The sequence below is a fragment of the Aotus nancymaae genome, unplaced genomic scaffold (genome assembly GCF_030222135.1).
Source record: "Aotus nancymaae isolate 86718 unplaced genomic scaffold, 86718_ANA_hifiasm-v0.15.2.pri h1tg000036l, whole genome shotgun sequence".
Classification (NCBI taxonomy): Eukaryota; Metazoa; Chordata; class Mammalia; order Primates; family Aotidae; genus Aotus; species Aotus nancymaae.
Window position 1 is genome coordinate 85,914,005 of NW_026988450.1, and position 14,435 is coordinate 85,928,439.

Consider the following 14,435-nt stretch of genomic DNA (forward strand, 5'->3'; position numbering starts at 1 on the left):
ATTGTGTACATGAAATTGATGGATGCATATAGGTGCTTAGAAAATGCTTCATTTCTTTTTCTTGTATTTAAAACCCATAAACGATTGATAAAGTAGGTCCTAGATGTATTAACAGCTTCTAGTTCCCGTACTGTGACATGGCTGTTTCTTCATCTATGTGTATAAGGTTCTCTAGCAGAGAAAGTCTATAGTAAAGCTGAGGTGGAATTCCTCCAAATCCCCATGCCTTCCCTTGAATACATGTTTCCCTTTCATGCTGTCACCTGTCAATGCATTCTCATTGCATTATATGTTTATTTCCCCAAGTCTAGATGATAAACTCCTTGAGGCTAGAGACTATATTGTATTCATCTTGGGTCTTCGTCACTCTTCCTAATGTCTAGGATGTGATAGATATCCAGTAACCATTTATTAATGAAGAATTAGCTATGAATAGCTGAAATAATTCCATGTAAACAATTACCAAAAGGACTCCACTTTGTTCTTTCCTCAAATCCATCTCATCTTATCATCTTAATTTTATACCTCATTTTCATACCTTATACATTAATTCATATTTTGTGTTTTATTTGATATTTCAAATGTAATGTTTCTGAAGTTGGCTTTATTTGCTTTCTCCACTAAGCTTGTTTTCTAAATAAATTATGTTTATATTCATGAAAGGGCCTCTTTCCAATCATTTAGACTTTTTTTTTTTTTTTTTTTTTTTTGAGATGGAGTCCCACTCTGCTGCTTCAGGCTAGAGCTAAAATATCAGCTCACTGCAGCCTCCACCTCCCAGGTTCAAGCGATTCTCCTGCCTCAGACTCCTGAGTAGCTGGGATCATGAGCGCCCACCACTATGCCTGGCTAATTTTTGTAATTTTTTTTTTTAGTAGAGTTTCACCATGTTTGCCAGGCTTGTCTCTAACTCCTGACTTCAGGTGATACGCCCGCCTTGGTGTCCCAAAGTGCTGGGATTACAGGCATAAGCCACCATGCCCTGTCTCCCATCATTTAGATTTGAAACTTTATAGTAATCTTTGATTCCTTCCTTTTGGCGGCAGCTGTATCTAAACAGTCACTGAGGTTCATGAGGACACTGTTCATGCAGTCTCTTCAAGATAAACGATGCCCCTTCCACCCTCACTGGCTTCGCTACAGCTCATGAGCTTAAACGTGAGCTCCAGCACAATGGTACCAGTCTCTATAAGAGATGACGACTTTGGGGAAAAGTTTGGTATCAGCGTCCTGCCCAAGACCCCTCATGATCTGTCCCCATCTTAACAGTTTCAACCGCCAAATTCCTTTCCTTTCATATGCAAGCCTTTCTCTCCAAACAATCTGCTTGCTCTCACATTTACTATCCTTCTATTCTGTTTCTCTGCGTCTACACTTGGAGAATGATGGTCTGGTCAACAATTACCAATAAGGACCATCCCTATATTATGTTACTTGACCATTAGGCAGCATTTGAAAGACTGACCGTTTCTTCCTATTTGAAACAGCTCTTGCTTTTTTCCTTTATTTCATTGGCTGAAGGTTCTCAGTCTCCACTGTCAGTGTAGACTCCTCCTTTCAGCTTCTACAAGGCGATGGGTACAGAGTTCAGTCCAGTCCCTCAGCCCTGTTTTCCTACTAATTGTCTTGAGATTACCTCATTCACTCCCTTGGTTTTAAGGGTTATCTGTGAGAGACAGTGTGGTAGAACCTGTTCATTATCTACTCAGTAGCCAATCCCCCTTTTATTTATATCAGAATCATGGTTTTATTCAGGATGGCAATATATCCAGATTTTAAATTCTGTTTCAGAGCTTCCCTTGCAGGTAGGCACAACCTATACTACATAAAAGAAAAAAAAAGTAGAAGTTGTTGGATTGAGTTTCCAGGGAAGCCCTTTATCGTTTCCTACCCTTCTTCCTGGGCATAACTCCTACCGGAAACACAGGTAAGAGGGCTCGAGTTTAAGAAGCCATCTTTGACCATGAAGCCAGCTTCAGTGGCTAAACCACTTAATAGGATTTATAGAGAAGAAATATAAAATGAACTTTAGTCCTTGATAATACTGAACCAACAAGTCAGCTAAAGCCTTCCTACCTTTGGGTATTAATGTGAGATAATAGTAAAATTCCCTTTCATTTAAATGATTGTTATTTTCATCTCTGTTGCTATCAGCCCATGACAATTTCTAATGATACACACACCCAGATTTAGATCTATGTTTCTAAACTCCATCTAGAATTATTGACTTTTACATAAAAGTCCTAATAAATGTCCAATATACCTCTCAGAAAAAAATATAGATAAAATGAAACTCATGTTTTCTTCTGGAAGGCATGCTCCATCTGCAGTCTTCCCCATGTATGTAAATTATACCATCTACCCTACCTCCCTGGATAACTGCTCCAGGGTTTCCTTGATTCTTGGTTTTTGTTCATCTTGTTCAGATCGTTTCTACCCACAAGTTATCACACGTCATTCCTAAGCTCATCCCATATCTATTGATTTCTCTTTGTTGTGACTGGCACAGGCTAGTCCAAGCCATCGTTCTCTTGCCCTGATTGCCATGACAGCCTCTTCACTGATGTCCGTGTTTCCACCTCTCCTTGTTGACAGTCCGATCTCTGTGCAGTAGCTACAGCGATTTTAACAAATACATGCTTTTATACAATCCCTTGGCTGAAAACCCTTCAGGAACCTTCTACTGTAGTCAGAACCACACAGCCCGAACTGAGATGCCTCCCCCTAGTATGTACCTTAGACCTCATCCCAAATCACTCGCCCTCTGCTCTGCCTCCACTGCACTGCCTTTATTGTGGAAGCTGAGGTGCTAAAATTCTTTCTCAGCACGTGTCAGTGTATTGGCACTAGACATGCTCCGTTCCAGGAATGCTTCTTCCCCAATCTGTGTGTGTGCCCAGCTCCTACTTTATAACCAGAACTAAGCTAGAAAGTTCTTTTCTCCCTGACCACTTATGCAAGACTGCCACCAATCACTTCCTATATCATCATCTTGTAATTCTCTGCATACCATTCATTATTTTATATCTTTTTTCTTTTATTTATTTTAGCTTATTTAATGTCTTTCTTTCCCACATTAAATGTAAGCTCCCTCACAGCAGAGACCTTGTCTCTTCCATCTGCTTGTGTATCCCTAGATCCTAGAATGGGGATAGCAAATGAATGGTACCACACAAAATGTCTTTTGAGCAAAGGAATGAGAAAATGTATCTCTGATTACTTCAGCTCTTCTGCCTTTAAAATCCGTCAGTCTCCTTTCTCTATCAGTAGTTAAATGGGCTCATTTCTCAAGTTCTATCTCTCCAGGTAGATTTCCAGCCTTTTTGGGAGACTGTCTTGCACTTATTTGTATCCCCAAGTGTCTCGCTCAGTATCGAAAGTCAGCACCCAAGTCATCAATCCAGGGGAACAGACCTCACCCTCGTCACTGTCGTCCAGAACCCAACATCCCTCACTTTCTCCTGTTTCTCTGATTTTCATTTGCTGGTCTGTGTGCTCAGATTGACCTTTCTTACTCCACATAAACTCCTCCTGCTTATCAAAACTCATTTTAAATATCAGCAAAACTTCTCCTCACCACTTCAGCAAAACAATCACTGACTTCTTTGATTCAAATGGTATCTTCACATTCCCTTATTATTGCACATATCACAGTGTTTGCAGGACTGTGTTTTTTGTTTGTTTGGTTTTGGTTTTTGGTTTTTGGTTTTGAGACAGAGTCTTGCTGTGTCTCCAAGCTGGAGTGCAGTGGCACGATCTCGGCTCACTGCAACCTCCGCCACCCAAGTTCAAGTGATTCCCTTGCCTCAGCCTCCTGAATAGCTGGGACTACAGGCACACACCACCACACCCAGCTTAGTTTTGTTTTTAGTAGAGACAGGTTTCACCATGTGGGCCGGGATGGTCTCGATCTCCTGACCTTATGATCTGCCTGCCTCTGCCTCCCCAAAGTGCTGGGATTACAGGTGTGAGCCACTGCACCTGACTGGCTGCGTTTTTAATATGTCTGCTAACTTCTCTAATTAGATTATAAGCTCTTTGGCGGCAGACCATGCCTCACCCATTTCTAGAACCCCATTCTTTTGGAACAATTTCTGTTACATATTCTCCATTTGTTTTCTGTTGAATGTTGTTGAATGCTTATGTTCTGCTTTATGTTCCTTTTATAGGTTTTCACTGAAATATTCGTATTTTTTCTAGACTTAATATATTTTCAGTGATTCTCTTAAGAGTACCTCATTTCTCCAAGGCTATTTTTCTGATATCCATTTTCCTGAAAACTTATTTTTAGACCGTTGCATAAGAAGCTCCATTTACAGGTTAAGGGTGGTGAGTAAGAAGGAAACACAGGTATGCTTTGTTTTTGTTTTTTTTTTCTTTAGTCATAAAACTCAAAATGAATTATGGTATAATCCCATGAGGTACAGAATAGAAAACGAATCCTGTTTTCCATGGCACTGACTTCATCACTTCCAGCAGGTAGACGGTGAGCTGGGGCTTGCTATCTCTGGCTGAAAGGATGCCTGTGCCACTAGGGATACACTCACCAAGCCACCCTGCCCCATCTCAGAGCCTAAGAACCCTCACACTTAGGACTAGAAAGAGACACAAAGTCGCCATTCTAACCATCTCGCAAACAGCTCTTGAAGGGAGAGAGGATGACATTAAAGTCAGTTCAAACTAAAGTGGTTTATGTTTTTCTTTTTTTGAGATGGAGTGTTGCTCTGTTACCCAGACTGGAGCGCAGTGTTGCAATCTCGGCTCACTGCAACCTCCGCCTCCTCAGGTTCAAAAGATTCTATCTCAGGCTCCAGAGAAGCTGGGATTATAGGCACGCACCACCATCCCCAGCTAACTTTTGTATTTTTAGTAGAGACAGGGTTTCATCATGTTGGCCAGGCTAGTCTCCAACTCCTAACCTCAGGTGATCTGCCCACCTCAGCCTCCCAAAGTGCTGGGATTATAGAAGCCATCACTCCTGGCTCAAACTAAAGTTACTGAGTATGATTAACCTACGGAGCTGATGAGCGGGGCAATCTGAAGCAGAACTCACCCCACCGTGTCCTCAGTGCCCATCCTGCTGCGCCATGCTACCTACTCAGGGAAGAAAGAAAGTTTGTCACCTTCCACCCAGGGATAACCATGCGTCTCATGATTCTCTGCACTCTCCTTATCAGAAACCTAATTGAGTTTGTCTTTTATACTGTATTATTACTTCTTCAGTTCTCTTTCTTTTATGCCAGACTGCAGGTTCTAAGAATAGAAACCATGGGTGTTATTTTCTCTGTTTCTAGCTCCTAACACATTGTCTACTTCATGCAGATACTCAATAACTATTTGTTGAATTAAGGCAGGAAGGATGTATAAGCTTTTTGTTCTCTCTCTCATTCTTTCTCACTCTTGATCTCTTTAATAGAGAATGCAAACATCTACATAAATATTTACCTAGAAAAATGTGTGACAGCCTGTGCATCCTAAGGACAGTCCAGATCTCACCAGTTAGAACCTTATATTCAACTAGGACCTTCACTATCATTAACTATTTACAGTTTGCCTGAGGGCCTAGGAACAAAGAGATACTGTTTGAAAATCAGAACCTACCTGAGAACATATATAACCTTCTTGGGAACTTTTCTTCAAGTGCGTCCAAAGCCCCTGGCTTCTGCCATGTGACTTTTTTCCCTCCTTTTTATGGGAATAAAGGATAGTATTATGTCAAGCAGAGCAGAGTAAGTTCATAGTCCCCTTTCTCATAAAATACCTGCATATCTGAATTAAGGGAAAATGAATATTGCTCTAATTGTTTTGTCAGTTCATTTGATACACACATTTCTATATAGTTTTAGGAGAAACGTGTCTTTTTGTTTTCCAAATAAGCAAAAAGAAATAATTGAACATGGATTTTTCATGACCTGACAATTCCTACCCTGAGATGATGTGAGAGGTAGAATTATAGTCCTGAAAGCTTTCTATGTCCTAATCCCTAGAATCTGTGGATAATATTACCTTACAAGGGAAAAGCGGTTTTGTATATGGACTAAAGTTAAAAAACTTGAGATGGAGAGAATATCCTGGATTCTTCAGGTCGGCATAATCCAGTTACACAAATCTTTAAAAGCTAAGACCCTTTCCTGGATGTGGTCAGAGGATGATGTAACTAAGCATAATGGTCAGAGAAATGCAACGCTGCTGACTTGAAGACGGAGAAAGGGTCATGAACCAGGGAATGCAGGTGGCTCCCAGAAGCTAGAAAGCAAAGCAATGTATTTTCCCTGAAAGCCTCCAGAAAGGTGCATAGTTCTGCTGACTCCAGGATTTTATCCCAGTGAGATTTATATCAGAGTGGGAGATACCTAAAAAACTATTAGGTCATATGCTCGTTTCTTTTTAAAGTATTAAGTTCATGGTAATTTGTTACAGCAGCAAATGGAAAACCAGAGAGTAATGAAAAGAGCCAATGGAGCTCTTGTCAGTGCAGGGAGGATAGAGTAGCCTGATTGATTGTGTAGCTCCTTAGCTGTTAGGCCAGGGACAAGCCCTCTGATCAATCCCGGATCACCAAGCTTGGGCCAAGAACCACTGCAATGGGTAAAGATGCTCATCTCCAGACAAAAGGCTGAATATGGGGGAGTGGGGGTGCAGAGGGATCTAATTAAGTATAATATAATGGAACAGGGAGTCAGCTTACCTCTCTGTCTCTGCTACCTAATTTAGTGCCAGTAGCCACAGAGAAATGCTTCAATGAATGAGAGCTAGGTGAACACCGCAGTTAACGTAATAAGTGGAACATAAAACTCTTGGACTGATCTTTCTGGGGTGATGTCTTCAAAAGCTTTTTTATAAAAATGAAAAAAAGCATTAAAAAATTAAGTTCTTCACACTAGTCTAACTTATCTAAGAAGTCAACACATGGAAACTTTGAGAAGATTTGCCTGGGGTCATCTGGCCAACCAGGGAAAAAAATATCACACAATCTGTGTGCCCTTGACCACCGCTGTCTATATTATACAACCTGCAGTGAAACTGGCAAATCCATTAAAGAGGCAGACCCACTTCCATAGCCCAGAAAATATTTAGAACATAAGCTAGTAATTTCCATTGGTGGGGGAGGGAGACAGAATCGCCCAGGCTGGAGTGCAGTGGTGTGATCTCAGCCCACTGCAACCTCCACTTCCCGGATTCAAGCAATTCTCTGCTTCAACCTCCTGAGTAGCTGGGATCACAGCCACATGCCACCACCCCTGGCTTTTTTGTTGTTGTTGTTGTTGTATTTTTAGTAGAAACAAGGTTTCACCATCTTTGCCAGGCTGATCTTGAACTCCTGACCTGGTGATCCACCCACCTCAGCCTCCCAAAGTGCTGGGATTACAGGTGTGAGCCACTGCGCCCGGTCCATATATGCTAGTAATTTTAACACAACAGCCTATGTAATAAAAACTGTATGTCCCGTTGGCTTGCAAACACTTTAGACAAATTCATGGGTGAGCAATACATGGCGTGTCATTCTGCTGTCCACTCCCCATAAGAACAGGGTCCCTTTGTAGGGAGGGGACAACTATAACCATGCATGAGTAGCAAACCCATAGAAAGTCACACCATAATATCTCGGAAAAGTAGAGTACTGAAATTCAGTTGATATCATGTGGAAGTTATAGGGAGCAGAGGCTTGAAATTCAGAAGAAGCAACGTTGAAATCTAAACGTGGAAACATTAAAAGAGTTATTGGTGGGCTTTGTCCAGGGACTTGGCCTCTTGGACTCTGAATTTGCTCATTATAATACAGGGATAATAGTATATGCTTTGCAAAGTGGTCGATTATAAGGATTTATTAATTCATTAAATCATCAGATAAAATTAGATAAATGCATGGAATTTCATTCAATCGGTGTTTAATTTTTAAAAAATGTTTCTCACCTTTTCCCCAGTTCTTTATAAATATAATTTTCCCCTAACATCTGAAATGAAAACTTGACAAAAACGCTTGTTGTATGAGAAATTATTTCCATATGATCTGTGTAAATTGCAATGATCAGTTGCCCCAACTCCCAGGAGACGGGTTGGATAGAGGCTTGCACGAGGTCTTAGCCAGCTCCAAACATTCTGTCTCACCTGCAACATTTTCCAGGGCTGGCTTGCTGTGAGTTTCACTTCCTTTCCTGAAAAAAAAAAAAAAATTCTGGCCAGGCGTGGTGGGAGCACTTTGGGAGGCCAAGGCAGGCAGATCACAAGGTCAGGAGTTTGAGACCAGCCTGACCAACATGATAAAACTCTGTCTCTACTAAAAATACAAAAATTACCTGGGTGTAGTGGCATGCACCTGTAATCCCAACTACTTGAGAGGCTGAGGCAGGAGAATTGTTTGAACCTGGGAGGCAGAGATTGCAGTGAGCCAAGATCACACACCATTGCACTCCATCCTGGGCGACAGGGCGAGACTCCATCTAAAAAAAAAAAAAAAAAAACCTGTTCCTCACAATTGTGGACTCACAGCTCCATCTCGTGGATATCTTTGGACTTCCTTAATATTTTTTTTCCTTACTAGAAAGTTCAACAAATTAAATACTATCTCTCAGCACAGAGTATGCAAAACCCAGAAACTTCATTTCTGACTTTAAGAAGAAAATGTCTCCGTGGAAAAATGTACATATCCAAAACTAACTGAAAGAGAAGGAACATCCTAGCATATCTTTCCAGCAAGCTTACAGGAAAGTACTTCTAATCAATGCGGAGGGCATGGCGGGAAGGCTTCCTGGAGGAGGTGGCAGATCATGATAACAGGCGGTATGCATTGAGCACAGCTCGGGCTGGCCTTGTAGTTGCTTTATGTGTATTTATTCTCATTTAATCCTTACAAAAACACTGTGAGCATATAGGGAAAACCAACCTTCAAATCTAGGTGGTCTTGCTCCCAAATTCACTCTCAGTTACAAACGCTAGTTGCTACTAGCTGAATAATAGTTTGCATTTCTTTTTTTATTATTATTATTTTATTTTACTTTATTAAATCTTGCTAATATTCTTTAAGGGACAAACCAGACAAGTAGGCTATAGTGAGGAAATGTTATTTTGGAGAGTCAGGAAACCACTCTGATACTTCCAGGTATTATCTTCAGTGATGCTTCTTATCTTTATTCAGGGAGTCCAGGTAATATTCAGCTCCTACAGCTACCACAAATGCAGGAAATCTCCATTTGAATCCTTTAAAGAATACATCAAAAAAGGTAACCTTTTTTGCAAAGCCACACATGTATCTCCCAGCTTCATTGAGGCCCCATGGATCCCTTAGCCCTCGTGCAGCCAGCGTCTTCTGAACGGTTTCTGATGGTGTCCCTTCTATCTTCCATCGTCTATAATCTGGAAGTTCCATTTTACTACGTCCATGTTCAGGTCCATGTCCATGGGCCATGTCTGTGTCTGAAGTGAATCTAAAAGTCTGATGAAGATCAACCTCCACTTAAAGAAGCTGGCTCTAGTACAGAAAAATTGCTGGTATCCTTTCCCCGACAGCAATCTGATCTCTCAGGACACTCACCTCTGCAACCTGAGCCAACCAGAAGCCTAGTTTGCATTTCAAATGAAAGATTAAAAGTGCCAGAGACATGCTGAAATTCAAATTGCCTAACTACAAATTACCTAATTGCTATGAAGGAAACAAACGGATTTTTTAAAGCAGGAGGCTTTGAATGAGCGGGGCAGGTGGTATCTGCACAGGGCGCGCTTTCCAGGGAAAGAAGTGATATGGGCTAAGTATAGCTGTGGAAGTAAGGACGATTGAGAGAAAGGGAACGGTAAGGAAAAGGGTGATTGTGCCTCCAGACCTCATGGAGAGACAAGCAAAGGGGAGTCGGTGGCATGTTTTGCAGAAGGGTAAATCTCAAAAAAAAAATACTAGAAAATTCTAGACACAGGTGACACAGGGAGGGAAAGAATGCTGGACACTGGGGAGATTGACGTGGAATATTGGCTCTACATTTATTGAGTTCTGTGACCTAAGACAAGTCACACTTTGATTTTTTGAGACAGAATCTCACTCTGTCACCCAGGCTGGAGTGCAGTGGCATGATCTCAGCTCACTGCCATCTCCATCTCCCAGGTTTAAGTGATTCTCCTGCCTCAGCCTCCCAAGTAGCTGGAACTACAGATGCGTGCCACCACGTTGGTTAATTTTTGTACTTTTTTTAGTAGAGACAGGGTTTCACCATGTTGGCCAGGCTGGTTTCGAACTCCTGACCTAAGGTGATCCACCCACCTCAGATGACAACGTTTTGATGTAGGGACTATTTTGCCATGTCCCACGCACAGCATCAAGGGAGAAGAGGGTACAAGAAGAAGCAGAGTGAAACCAGAGTGGAATGGGAGTCAAAAGAGGTGGGTGCTTGTGCAGAAAGGTAAGCTTTAATCTGAATGCCACAGAAAGCCACGGAAGGGTTTGGAGCAGGGGAGTGGCATGGCAGGATGAATGTTTTGTAAAGGATTTCACATAGGTCAATATGCAGGAATATCACAAATACTGTGGAGTGGGGAGAAGACCAGATCTAGAGCACACACTGCGTTCATACAAAGTAGAAACGTGGGCAAAACTCTTCCGTGCTGCGAGCAGAGGTTGATGCTGAGACGGGGCTGTGCCTGGCGGGGAGTAGGAGGAAGTCTGAGGATGGTGGGACAGGGTCTGATTCTTCATCTGGATGCTGGTTCCTGGGCGTGCTCAAGTTGTAGAAGTTCACCAAGCCGTATGCTTATTGTATGCACACTTCTCTGCAGACATGCCATATGCTAATAACAATTTTAAAGGGAAATATTCCAGTAGGTCCTGTGTGGGTAGGGACAGCAGAAGAATGAGACCAGTTAAGAGGCTAACTCAGCCCTCCTGGTGAGAGACAATGGGGGAGGGACTAGGATAACTGGGTGAAGGTGGCAAGAAGTTGTCGAATTCATTCTCCATATCTGTGGCATCAACGTCCACTCCAAGCCACTATGATCTCTCCTCCCGGCCTGTCCTTCAACCTCCATGCCTTCCCCCTCCGTAACCCAGCCCCTTCTGCAGCCACTGACCTCTTGAGTGGAGAATGCTCTCTGCTCTTCCCCATATAAGCAGGGCCAGCAGCTCCAGGCTGTCCTTACTCTCCTTCCCTTTATTGCTGCAGCCACCCTGCATTTCGTGAGAATAAGTTTATAACGAAGTTACCATAAACTAAGGTTGATGTATTATTTGAAGGAAGAAGTAAAACTGTAAATTTAGTGTGGCCTAAGCGGACAGTGTTTATAGTCTACAGTGGTGTACGAGCATGTCCTCGGCCTTGGCATTCACTTGCTTCATCACCCAGAGCAATTTCCAGTCCTGCCAGCTCCAGACATGCTAGATGCCTATAGGCTATATCATACAGCCTAGGTGTGTAGTAGGTTATACGATCTAGTTTCTGTAAGTACACTGAGACTATAATCTTCTCACAACAAAATCACTTAAGGACGCGATTTTCTGTGCATATTCTCATTGTTCAGCAACGCATGACTGTATAGGTAACAATATTTAACTTTCCTACCTGGGAGTGCTTTGATGTCTTTGATTCTCATTTTAATCCGATCCTCTTGGTGTCATGACATTCTAGTCTGTTGCATTAAAAAACGGTGTTTTCCAGCTCACTCAATACATATGAGACACCGATGTCTTTCTGCTCATAATCTGAAGCATCCTGCTGAACTCAATGCCCATATGCTTTACGAACCTACACATCAGCAGGAGAGATTGAAAACAGCCTGCCAAGTGTTTTCTCGCGGCTCCACTCCCACTTTCAGAATAAATTGCTTCAGCCCTTCAGAGTTTGACATATTTATAAGGTAGCAGAGAAAAACTGAATGTTATCCAGCCTCTATTCTATTTAAGCATGTTTTTCCTCCAACAATGACTTTTCACTAATTTTAACATGAACACAATGAGTAGAAACATTGCATAGCACTGATTCCACAGAACTATCTCTATGCATGGGCCAGGACAGTCTTTTCTTTTAAAAAAATTCAGCAGTAAATTTTTAAGACATAATTATCAGGTCTCTATTCTATGATTTATCTACCAGCATATCTCAAAATATATTCTGTGAGGTGCTATTTCTGCAATACATGTACACACCTCATAAGAAATATAAGCTTCTAGGTCAAATCGCTTTGGGAGATTATGGGCTAAATAATGTTTCACAAGTTTGTTTTGCTGCACAACTTCTTAGAGCTTTTAATAAACTACATATAAATTCATATGTATGATATCTTTCCTACATTTGAATCCATATCTAACGTGACATCTCTATGGAATATTTAATACATAGCTCAAGCTTAACATGTGCAAACATGTTTTTTGATTCTTCCTTATCTGATTCTTGATCCTCTTGTTGACTTCGTCCTAACTGGCAACATTTTCCAGGTGTGCAGGTCAAAATCTATGTTTTATGCTTGACTCACCTATTTTTGAAATACAAACAAAAATAATCCTCATATCATATCTTTTCATACATTCTAAACAAACCCCCGACTGCACTGGTCCAATTCACCATTATTTCCAGCCTGCATTATTATAATAACTTCTAAATAGTCCCCCTCCTTCTAGTCTTGATTCAATGCTAGAGGTTCTCTAGATGCGACTTAGAGTGATCTGTTAAAAGTATAAATCAGACTGTACCCTTTCCTCTCTGATTAACATCTTCCATTGGCTTCTTTTTGTATTTGGAATAAAATTCAAAATCCTTCCCATGGGCTTCAAGGAATAATATCACATGGCTCCTGGCCACCTCTCCCACTTTTCTTACCTACCCTCACCCCCGCCCCCGGCCAGCTATTCTTCCTTTCTCTCGCTCATGTATGCCAACTACTCTTCTAACCGAGGGACTTTAATCTATGCCTGTCATGTTCTTTCCCTTGATATATACATTTTTTTTTTTTTTTTGAGATGGAGTCTTGCTCTGTTGCCCAGACTGGAGTGCAGTGGCACAATCTCAGCTCACTGCAACCTCCGCCTCCCGGGTTTAAGCAATTCCCCTGCCTCAGCCTCCCGAGTAGCTGGTATTGTAGGCACATGCCACCACACCCATCAAATTTTTGTATTCTTTTAGTAGAGACGGGGTTTCACCATATTGACCAGGCTGGTCTCGAACTCCTGACCTTGTGCTTCACCCACCCTAGCCTCCCAAAGTGCAGAGATTACAGGCATGAGCCACCGCACTCGGCTGATACATACTTTTTTTAAAAAAATTTTACTCTTCTACATTATCCCAATGCTTGCTCATACACCAACTTTCCTACCCATCCTGTCTAAAACCTCCTATTCTCTGTCCATTTTTACTGCTTTGTATATTTATTTATGTATTTTGCTTGGGACTCGTCACTACTTTGTATTATTAATTCTTGCCTATCTGTCCACTTTTTGGTTGTTAGGTCTCCCCAGCAAGAATATGAGCTCCATAAGAGCAAGGACTTTATTTTTATTAACAGCCACATCCTCAGTGCCCAGAAGTATGCCTGGCACACAGTAGGCTCCCAACAATTGAGCACTGAAAAATAAATACATATGCTAATTTAAAATATTAAATATAACATTCTCTCAGCGAATGTGCAATTTTTGTAGAATTTGTACATTTTTGTAAAGTTGTTAAATGTTTGTAAACATTTATTTTGTGAATGTAATTTTTCCCCCACAGACCAGCTCTCTGCTCCCAGAGGTCCTTCTCTCCAGTGCCACTGAAACAAAGCCTTCAGGCTCTACTTGAAATGAAGTACAGGACGAGCGTTTTGAAAGGGAGTCAGTTAATTAGTAGATCTCATGTGACCACAAGTCTCAGTCTAGCTCTATCTGCCCCACACTGATGTATACCAAGTGTTTTAGGTTTGTGCCATCACCAAATGAAGCACAGACCCTTGCTAATGACAGTCTCAGCCAGTTCATTTTTGATGGCAAAAATAAGTCTGAAAGAAGATTGTTGTGCCGCTTTTTTTTTTTTTTTTTTTTTTGAGACCAAGTCTCTCTCTGTCACCCAGGATGGAGTGCAGTGGTGCAATCTTGGCTCACTGCAACCTTCACCTCCTAGGTTCAAGCAATTCTCCTGCCTCAGGCCCCTTAGCAGCTGGGACTAGAGGCAACCGCCACCACGCCCAGCTAATTTTTGTGTTTTTAGTAGAGATGGGGTTTCACCATGTTGGCCAGGCTGGTCTTAATTTCCTAACCTTGTGATCTGCCCACCTCAGCCTCCAAAGTGCTGGGATTACAGGTGTGAGCCACCATGCCTGGCCGCCTCCTTTCTTTTTAAGAAATACTTTAGATTCCTAGGCTATTTTAACTCTGAGAGAAGTCATTTGGAAATAAGTCCATGCTGACGGTTCTGTCCTCTCTCAGACTGTGGGTGTTGTCAGAGTCAGCCTTTGACAGCGTCAGAGGCAGGAGAGAGGAAGGACTG

The 14,435-nt window shown here is 41.8% G+C and overlaps 1 protein-coding gene across 1 annotated transcript; it reads right to left on the minus strand.

The window, feature by feature from the left end:
* Positions 1-9,109: 9,109 nt before the first annotated feature.
* On the minus strand, positions 9,110-9,499 carry LOC105724983 (NADH dehydrogenase [ubiquinone] 1 beta subcomplex subunit 3-like). The gene has a single exon (XM_064384144.1). The coding sequence runs from the start codon at positions 9,404-9,406 to the stop codon at positions 9,110-9,112; it is 297 nt and encodes a 98-aa protein (XP_064240214.1). The 5' UTR covers positions 9,407-9,499.
* Positions 9,500-14,435: the final 4,936 nt, after the last annotated feature.